The 9,626-nt window shown below is 66.5% G+C and overlaps 2 protein-coding genes across 2 annotated transcripts in view; both read left to right on the top strand.

Moving 5' to 3' along the window:
* Nucleotides 1-2,537: 2,537 nt before the first annotated feature.
* On the top strand, nt 2,538-4,519 carry EMIHUDRAFT_467969 (putative Mmp 37, mitochondrial import protein; the record flags this gene model as incomplete). Its single annotated transcript, XM_005784918.1, has 5 exons — nt 2,538-2,913; nt 2,987-3,024; nt 3,099-3,186; nt 3,289-3,341; nt 4,240-4,519. The coding sequence occupies exons 1-5, from the start codon at nt 2,599-2,601 to the stop codon at nt 4,517-4,519; spliced, it is 774 nt and encodes a 257-aa protein (XP_005784975.1). The 5' UTR covers nt 2,538-2,598.
* Nucleotides 4,520-6,255: 1,736 nt separating this feature from the next.
* The window catches only part of EMIHUDRAFT_112253 (hypothetical protein), a gene marked incomplete at both ends in the record, with an annotated part of 5,922 nt that continues 2,551 nt past the window's right edge, over nt 6,256-9,626 (top strand). The window contains 5 exons of the mRNA XM_005784917.1: nt 6,256-7,125; nt 7,734-8,216; nt 8,260-8,370; nt 8,682-8,810; nt 8,978-9,426. Of these exons, the coding sequence (XP_005784974.1) occupies nt 6,256-7,125; nt 7,734-8,216; nt 8,260-8,370; nt 8,682-8,810; nt 8,978-9,426 (2,042 nt within the window). The remainder of the gene's footprint in view (nt 7,126-7,733; nt 8,217-8,259; nt 8,371-8,681; nt 8,811-8,977; nt 9,427-9,626) is intronic.

Here is a 9,626-nt window from a genome sequence, read left to right as displayed (position 1 = left end):
AGAGGCGCGCGATGTCGGCGTACTTGGCGTATCCGCGGTGCTGGTACTGGTACTCCTGGTTGGGGTCGTCGCGGTTCATCTCGTTCCCGTTGCGAAAGTTCTCCGTGATCATCCAGTGCACCGCGGCGTCGTCGGGCTCGTACTGGCCGTCGCCGCCACGCGTCGTCTTGAAGGCCTCGTTGAACGGCACGCTGAACTTGACGTGCTCGACGTAGCACCACAGGAAGTTGACGATGGCTTCTGTCTCGGCTGCGTACTGAAACTTGGCCTCCTGCCGCTGCTGCGTGTGCCCCAGCTCATGCCACGTCGTCGGCCAGCCGACTGGATCACGCAGCACCCAAAAGTCGTAGTTGCCGCCATAGTCCGTCTCCGGGTCGTACAGCACGTTGGTCTGCGGGTAGCCGGTGCCGTAGAGTGGTGTCGCGATGAGCAGGTCGGGCATCAGGTAGAGGGTGTGAACCCCGGCGGCCTCGCGGAGCACAGGAGGGTAGCCGCCCCACTCTGCGACGGCATCCATGGCAAGATCGTACGTGTTGAGCAGGGCGAGCGGATCATCGTACGCGTACACCCACGAGCTCGGCACCGAGAGCAAGAACTTGTCCGTCTCCAAGTCGGCCCACGGCGCGGCCGCAGTGCGCCGCGCCACCCAGTTGGCGTTGCTCATCTGGTCGAAGGACGTGCGCCGGAAGAAGGGCGCACGCACGACGCCGCCGCTGATCTCGACGCTCAGCACGCCGAGCGAAGCCCCATACGGCACCAGGATGTAGACGCCGCCGCCGAGTGGGCTCGTCACGAGCGTCGAGGTGCCGTCGATAGCCGCCGTCACGCTCACGCGGTCCATTCGCTTGTGCATGTTCTTGGGCGCATGGTCGTGCGTCTGGCAGCCGATGAGCACCTTGAAGCCTCCCGCGGCCGCCAGCGCCGGCGGTGCCGTCACGTTGGCCACCGCTCCAGGCGCCAGGTAGAGGCCGGTCGGCTTCTTTGCGTCCTGATGGCCGTAGCCGACGGGGTGGCCCCACGTCAGCGGGTGCTCGAGCTCGAGCTGCACGCTGTGCACCACCGACGGGTCGGAGGGCGGCGCACACGCGCCAGGCACGTACTCGGCGGTGAGCCACGCGCGCCCCTGGAACAGGTGGATGCTGCACGGGGCGACGACGCCGGGCGCGCTGAAGGCGTGGTCGATGAGCGCCTGCTGCACGACGAGCATGGCACGGTGCGTGTCGCGCCCGTCGCCCACGTCCTGCCCGCGCATGAACGGCCCGCTCGAGACAAAGAGCGAGCCGTACGTGGCGCTCGCCTCGAAGGCGTCGACCAGGTCGAGCGCGCGCACCAGCAGCGTCTCGTTGACGCCCAGCTGCTGCCCGTGCCTCTCGATCGTCGCCGCCTCCGTCGCCAGCTGCGCGCCGCTCAGCTCCACCGTGCCGGCGATGTGCGAGTGCAGGCTCTCCAGCGCGTCCGCGAGCTGCGCCTCGTACCCACCCGTCTGGGAGCGCCGATAGGCCACCTCGCCGTCGGCCAGGCTGCGGCCGTAGAATGCGTGGCCGAAGGTCGTCGCCGCAAGCTCGCAGCCACGGATGCAGCCGCCACCCGAGCAGTCGTTGCTCGTGCCCCACACGTTGTCGGGATCGAAGCCGGCGTCACCGTCCACCGGACAGCCGCACGCCTCGTGGCCGGTGCACGTTCGAAACGTCGTGTGCGTCGTTATGTCATTGGAGGGCTGGTGCTCGTAAGTGCAGCCCGCCGAGTTCGCCTCTTGGCACGCAGCGATGCACGCGCTGACATTGTCCGAGTACCACGCGAGGTGGCAGCCACCGGAGCAGGTCATCTGCCCGCAGCCGCCCGCGTTGGTCGTGCAGCAGAAGCCGTCGGAGTTGCAGTCGTCGGTGCACGCCTCGCGGTCGGCAGTGAGATCGGGCACGACCGGCAGCGACGACGGCGGGCAGGAGCCGAGCGCGTCGGCAATGGGCGCGGCGGAGAGAGCGATGGCCATCACAGTCGTCGTAGTCCGTTTTGCCATCGACGACGACCGTACGCCTCGAGCCATTGCAGTCCGTTGTGGATGACGAGCGTGAATCTTGAGAGGCACGGCCATCGTGCCAGCCGCACTCAGCACGAGAACGCGGCGCCGAAGTCCGTTTCGGCTAACCTCGGGAAGGAATGTAATCAGCCCACTTCTTTTCCAACTGATCTTAGGTATATTGTTGGCAAATCAAGACACTGATGGTGCGGTGGGCTCCCTCCCGCGATGGGCTCCCTCCCGCCTGTCAGCGCGCTGTCAGCCCTCTGTAGCATCAGGTGCAAAGGAAAGAGTGGGTGGTTTGTTTGTATGTAGTGAGCGTTTTGTCAGATTCTCATTTTCGATCATTTTCGTCTCTCTCTCCGGCCACCATTCTCCCGCGCTGCGTCACACGCCTCTACGCCCTTCGCTTGCGTAGGACGCACACGATGGCTTCCGTCACCGACGACCCTGCCTCCTCTGCGTCCTGCGGCCCACTCTCGGCGGAGGAGATTGCTGCGCTCGCCGCCGACTTCCCGCACTTTGAGCACGCCTTTGTGTACGGCTCTGCGCTCGTGGCGCCAGCCTCCGGCAGCATCCCGATGACGGACCTTGTCTTTGCGGTGCGCGAGGCAGAGGCGTGGCACGCGCTCAACCTCGAGAAGCACGCAGCCCACTACTCGCCGCTCGGGATGCTCGGGCCGCGCGCCGTCGCGGCGGTGCAGGAGCGGGCGGGCGCGGGCGTCTACTACAACGCGTATGTGCCGTGGCGCGGCCGGAGGATCAAGTACGGCGTCGTGAGCGTCAGTGCGCTGCTCGACGACCTCCGTTGCTGGCGGAGCCTCTACCTCGCCGGCCGGATGCACAAGCCGGTGCAGACCGTCAAGTCCGACCCGCTCGTCTGCGAGGCGGCCGAGGCGAGGCCTCGGCATCGGACGTGTCCAGGACGTGTCCAGGACGTGTCGGAGCACGTCTCCATAGGCGGCCGAGGCGAACCTTGCATCGGCCGCCGCCGCCGCGCTGCTGATGCAGCCGCCCGTCGAGGAGGGCTCGCGGACATGTCCAGGACACGTCCGTGACATGTCCGCGACATGTCCCGCAGGCAGCCGCCCGCCTTCGAGGAGGGCGCGCTGCTGCGCGACATCTGCTCGCTCTCCTACACCGGCGACCCGCGCCAGGTGGTGGTCGAGGCGCGGCCGAGCGATCTCGTGTCATCTCGTGTCATCTCGGTGTCATCTCGGTGTCATCTCGGGTGATCTCGGGTGATCTCGGGTGCGACCTCCTTCTCCCAGGCGTCGCGGCCGAGCGAGCTTACCGCGACGCACCGCGAGACGCTGCGGCGCATGTACGCGAGATCAGCCGAGAGTCCTCCAGATTGCCCGAGAGAGATTCACCGAGATCCTACCGAGATCCCACCGAGATCCACCGAGATCGCCGCGGCGCATCGGACGCACAGCGACGCGGTGGCGTGAGACTAGGACGCCGGCCACGGAGCGTCTCGGAGCCGTCTCCCGCCCAGGTACGCGCGGCCTCTCGCGGCGGTGGCTGCCTTGCGGCCCGTCAAGTGGGCGTCGGCAGAGGAGGCAGCCGAGGGGGCTGCAGGGGCAGCGGCCGAGGGAGGCGGCGCCGGCGGAGGGGCGCGGGGCGGCGGCGGAGGAGGTGAAGGCGAAGGCGGCAGCGGAGGAGGCGGAGAGGCGCGGGGCGGCGGCGGCGGCGGCGGCGGCGGCGGCGGCGGCGGCGGCGGCGGCGGCGGCGGCGGCGGCCGTTGCGGAGAAGGCAGAGGCGGCGGAGGCGGAGGCGGAGGCGGAGGCGGCGGCGGAGGCGGCGGCGGAGGCGGCGGCGGCGGAGGTGGTGGAGACATGCGGTACACGCTCTCCCCTTGCCTCGCCGCGCGCGGGCCGCTGCTGGCGGCGCTTCCCCTCTGCGCGCGCGGGAGGGGCGTTCGCGTTTTGGGCTTTTCGACGACCTTTCTCGGACTCTTCGTAGGCGCTCCCACTCTGCGCGCGGGAGGAGCTCGGCGTGACGCTGCGGCGCTGGTCGCCGTCCGTAGATGCGCAATCGGATCGCGCGGAGAGCGGCCGGGGAAGGCGCTGCGCTTTGCTGTGGTTTCCCACGCCCAGCTGGCAGCACGTTGTGGCCGTCACGTCGAAACCGTTCTACTCAGCACGAGCACACGAGAGCGCTAGACCCGCCCTCCCCCTCTTCCCTCCTCTTCGCTGACCCTCGTGGCGCGTGCTCCCCAGGCTGCCGCCCCCTTTGCCCTCGCGAGCCGCGGCGCCAGGCGGCCGCGCCGCCCCGCGCTGCGACGCCTCCCTCGAGCACGCGGCGGAACGGCTCTACGCCGAGGCGGGCGGGGCGCAGGAGGGGGCGGCGCGGCTGGGCGAGGCGGTGCGCGCGTCCCTCGGCCGGCTCGTGTCGCGCTCGAGCACGCCGCAGACCGTCAAGGGGTTCCTCACGGGCGGCGCGGTGACGACCGCGAGGTATGTGGGCGCCAAGCTTGCGAAGCGGCTCGTGCGCAAGTAGAGGGCGTAGCGATAGTCCCCGCCATACTTTAGGAGGACGGTGTGCGGCGGTCTCGCCCAGCCCCCTGGTGTGCAAGAAAGAATTTAACAAAACACCTCTCCAGCAGACAGGCTCGACACAGGTGTGCAAGAAAGAATTTTACAAAATGTGAAAGCGCTCCCTCGCACGACACTGGGGCGCGCAAGTGTGTGTGAGTGAGTGTGTGTATGATTGAGATTTGATGGGAAGGCGAAACACAGTCCGACCAACGACTGGGACACCAACGCGGTATGGGTGGACGCAAGACGGGCGATGACGGTCACACAGGAGCGACACACAGAACCACAAGACAAGAGACACTGTGTGTAACGCATACACACACACTGCGCAAGAAAAGACGCGCCTCGCCACCGACTACGCCGAGGCGACGACAACGAAGGAGGGCTAAAACCGCGGCGTGCGAGCGGCCAACGACTTCGCCCTCATGACGTGGGCGTCGAGCACGCGCGGCGGCATCGGGAGAGAGGCGGCGGCGTGGTTCACCACCAACTTCGCCGCCAAAACCGCCCGGGCATCCTCCGATAGCGAGCGCCGGCGGATCAGCGGTGAGCGCAAGCGCTTCCTGCAAGTGCACTCGACCATCATCGCGAGGCGCAACGCTGCCATCTTCGCCAACAACGCGCACCCGAAGATGGGCGGCGAGATGCCGCGGGCGCCTCCGGACCAGTTCGAGTAGGGACGGGCGGGGGGGGGTGGCGGGGGGGCGCTAACCACGGACTACTACATGCCGAAGGTTCGAGGGCGACTACTCGCCGCCTGGGTCGCTCGGGGCGCGCGGCTCGCGCCTCCGTCGAGGACCGGGCGCGCCCCCTACCCGGCGCGGCGTAGGTCCCACTCTGACGCATATAGAGGGGAGGCACGGTCGGCAGCCCAATCCATCAACTACTTTCATTTTCTGGTGCTTCGCCCTGTGCAACAGCGGTCCGGCAGGCTGCCCCCAAGGCCCCCCGGGCCGCTGCGGGTTTGGGAGTTATTTTTATGCTTAGGCACAGCTTCGGCGATGGCAGCCCCTCTGCGGGGTGTTGCATAGGCGGGGAGTCTCCCCCGCTGGTCTCCTCCTTCCCCTTTTTTCTTTTCTTTTGAGAGCAGAACGCCGGGTTTGTCTTGTATGTGCATGTGGGGCGCGTGTCAGTGAGGGGTGGCGGAGGGCGGGGGTGCGCAAGGTCGGAGGCTCAACCATTCGTCGGCGGGGTTGGAGAGACGGGGAAGGGGGGTCTGGACGGTCGGCGAGGGGGTCGTAGCAGGCTGGGCGTACGGGGTAGCCGCCACTTTCCTGCCTAGTTTCCTGCCTCACAAGGGCGGGGCTGTCCCTCCCGGAAAGTGAGAAACGCCGGGCAGCGTGGTGCACGAATTCAACCTCCCATACGTCTCCTCCTTTCCTCGGGCTGTGTGAGAGAGATTTTTAGCAATACCAAACATCTAACACTCACGTTTGTTTGTCGGGCTGTTCCATCTCCCCATCTATCTCCTTCCAACCTAGGCGGGGCGGGGGGGCGCGCGGGCGCGGAGTGCGGTGCGGTGTGCGTGTGTGCGTGTCGTGCGGCTACAGCAGATGACCGTCGGTGTCGGTGTTTATTTTTATTTCTCGAAGGCGATCTCAAGAAAAGAAACACCCTCGGCCGAAGGCCCGGGGGGCCTGACTTCCCGGCGGTTGTCCATCACCGCCGCCCCGGCCGCCCCCGTGCCACTACCACCGGATGGCCTCAACCATCGTCAGTGCCACCACATGCCGGGCAGCCTACGCCGTGGCCTTGATCTCCATCACTGCGGTCGCGCCCACGCTCGCGTCGGCCACGTCGCTCGGCCCGCTATCGACGGGTCTCGCCCTCGATGCTATCGCCACGGCGATTGTGTATGCCTTCTCGTTTGCGAGCAACAACTCGTCTGTGTACGACCCCTTCTGGTGCGTCCTGCCGCTGTGGCTCGGGTTCTTCTTCAAGAGCCTCGCGCCTGGTGGCGTCTGGTTCTACGAGCCGCGCGAGACGCTCGTGCTGGTCCTGCTGTGGGCGTGGGCGGTGCGCTTCTTTGTGGCGATTCCGTGGGACGGCTGGACGGTGGGGCTGGAGCGCGAGGACTGGCGGTACGCCGACTTCCGCGCGAAGCTGCCTTCTCCAGCGTACTGGGCCTTCTCCTTCTCCTCGCTCCACCTCACGCCGACGCTGCTGGTGTGGGCGGCGCTCGCTCCGGCGTCTCGCGTGCTGCTGCAGGGCACCGCGGCGCCGCCGCTCAACACGCTCGACGCCGCCGCCGCGCTGCTGGCCGGCGGAGGCATCCTGCTCGAGGCCGTCGCCGACGCGCAGCTCTCTCGCTTCCGGCGCGACCGCGGCGGGCGGGACAGCTGCGCCGTCGGGCTGTGGAGGTGGAGCCGCCACCCAAACTACTGCGGCGAGTGCACCTTTTGGTCGGGCCTGCTCGGCTTCGGCTTCAGCAGCGGCGCCGCGCAGGCCGAGCCGCTGCTCGCCGTCGGTGCGCCGCTGATGTGGCTCTTCTTCCGTGCCGCCTCCGTGCCCCTCATGGACGGGCGCTCGCAGAAGCGGCGCCGTGGCTACGACGTGATCATGCGGGCGGTGAGCCCGCTGCTGCTCTGGCCGCCGCGCGGCGAGCTCGCGCGGAGCATGCCCACCCTTGTGCAGGGTCACGCAGACTAGAGAGGAGCAGCTGGCGACCGGGAGTGACATGCAGTACATGGCAGTACATGGACATGGTCCTTGTTTCTTTTTTATTTTTCTGCCCACACAGGTCTCTCTCTCTCTCAGGTACCCAGGTTCCAGCGTTGGAACCCAACATGATGTGCGGTTTTCTTGATCTTGTCACTTGTGCCACCGAAAAAGGATGGAGTATTCTTTTACTCTTGGGGGGGGAAAGCGGGGAGACCAGTGGTGTATGTATGTAGAAAGATGAACAACAGTCAGGCTCGGACTTGACAGTGGTGTGTCGGCCGCCGCCCCCCATCGGCTAGAACCCGAATCCTGCCACAGCGCCGAAAGCGTGTGCCCGGCTCGCTTCGCCCGCCATCGCAAGGGCCCAGGCTGAAACTACGACGATCGCCGCCCGAATTTGGGAGGGTTCCGATCGCGATCGGAGCTCGTCCCCTTACATGACTCTGGAGGGGACGAGCGGCGGGGTGGCGGGGCGGAGTGGCGATTCCCATCCTGCAGAGCAAGGGTCTTGGAAGGACGATCCGCTCGCCGATCCCTTCCCGCCCAGTTTCGACGGCGCATCCGCCTGGCCGGACGCATCCGACGAGCGCGGCGAGCCGGCGCTGGGCTCGCGCGGCGTCACCTTTGCTGACGAGTCGCCTTTGCCGGACCTCGACCGCCCGCCGCTGCCGACCTCGCCAGAGCGCTCTGAAGTTCTCCCGCAGTCGCGGCACGGCAAGAACCTGCGGCGGGCGCTGCGGTGCGGGCTGTGCACCGCCGTCTTCTGCTCGCTCGTCGGCTCCGTCCTCCTCCTCGAGGCTCTCCTCCTCGCGACAGACTCCGTCTCTGCCGGCGGAAGCAACGTGACGCTGGAGTACGCGCGCAAGTCGCTTCGCTCAAAGATGGACAACGTGGTGGTGACGTCGGCGTGCTTCCTCTGCCTGCTCATGCTCGCCGGCCACCAGCTGCGCCGCACCTCGCGCGTGCTGAGGGCGCTCCACCTCCTTGCCTCGGGAGCTGTCCGGGACACGTCCGCGACAAGTCCGAGACATATGTCTGCAGGCGCTCCACCTCCCCGCCTCGGTGCTGGGCGGCTTCGTCGGCTGGGTCTTCTTTGCCTGCGTCGACTTGGTCGCCCCTCCGGGCACCTCTCTCATGGAGGACTGGTTCTCGGTGATTAATAGTTAAAGGATTAAGAGTTCGTAATTAGGCACCTCCCTCATGGAGGACTGGTTCTCCGTCGGGTGGGACGTCCTCCCTGGCTTTTGCACCAACGTCGTCTTCTGCTGCCTCTTCCTCGGCACCTCCGCCCCACGCCTCGCCGCCTCGCTGTGAACAGCGTCTCTTCACACCTCGGGCTGTGAATAGGCACCTCCGTCCCACGCCTCGCTGACGTCCTCTCCTCGCCTCGCCGGGAGCACCTCATCTACGGCGTCCTACATTATCATACATCATTATCATATGTTATTATTTATTATTATTAGGAGCACCTCATCTACGGCGTCCTCGTCGTCTTTGGCCAGTACGCCGTCTCGGCGGCACTCACCGCCTCGTACGGCGCCTCCCTACCCCCCTCCTTCGCCGCGGTGATGCCGTACGGGCACGCGGGGGCGGTCCCGTACCCGCCTCCTGCTGCGAGCAGCGCTTCTTCACACCTGCTGGAGTGAGCAGGTACGCCGGCGGCCCCGTCGTCGCCTACGCCATGAAGGACCTCTTCTAATAGTGATATTGTATAAAATAATAATAATAATGATAATATATGATAATAATATATTTTTAGGACCTCTTCGTCGACGTCGGCCACTACCCGGATGGCTTCGACCTCTCCCTCGCGGCAGCCATCCTCGGCATGTTCGTCGGCGTCGTCGCGGGCGCCGTCCTCGTCAACGTCGCGCCGCTGGCGAACTCGCTGCACGTCGTCGCGCCGCCGCACCGCCCAAACTCCTCGAGCCGCGCCGAAGAGAGAGGCAGCGCAGGCACGCCTGGCCGGAGGGCGGGGCTGCTGCGGCGCGCGCGCGCGTCGATGACCGAGCTCGTCGCGTTGGCGCCGGAGAGCGACCACTACGCTCCGCACCGGCGGGCACGGCTTCCTGCCGCCGAGCAGACGGTGTCCGTCGAGTCGCTCGACTCACTGATGTTTCACATCTGCCTCGTGATGCTGGTGATGTTTTGCGGCTACTTGCTGCGAGTCCCGATCGTGCTACTCGAGCTCGCCTTCCCCGCAGGCACGTCTCTCCCTCCCCCTCCCTCTCTCTCTGCCTCTCTCTCTGCCTCTCTCTCTCTCCCTCCCTCCCTCTCTCCCTCTCTCTCTCTGCCTCTCTCTCTCTCTCTCTCTCTCTCTCTCTCCCTCTCTCTCTCTCTCTCTCTCGCTCTCTCTCTCTCTCGCGCTCTCTCTCTCTCTCTCTCTCTCTCTCTCTCGCTCTCGCTCT

Source organism: Emiliania huxleyi (assembly GCF_000372725.1).
Source record: "Emiliania huxleyi CCMP1516 chromosome Unknown EMIHUscaffold_166, whole genome shotgun sequence".
Taxonomy (NCBI): Eukaryota; Haptophyta; order Isochrysidales; family Noelaerhabdaceae; genus Emiliania; species Emiliania huxleyi.
This window is presented reverse-complemented; position numbering and strand designations above follow the sequence as displayed.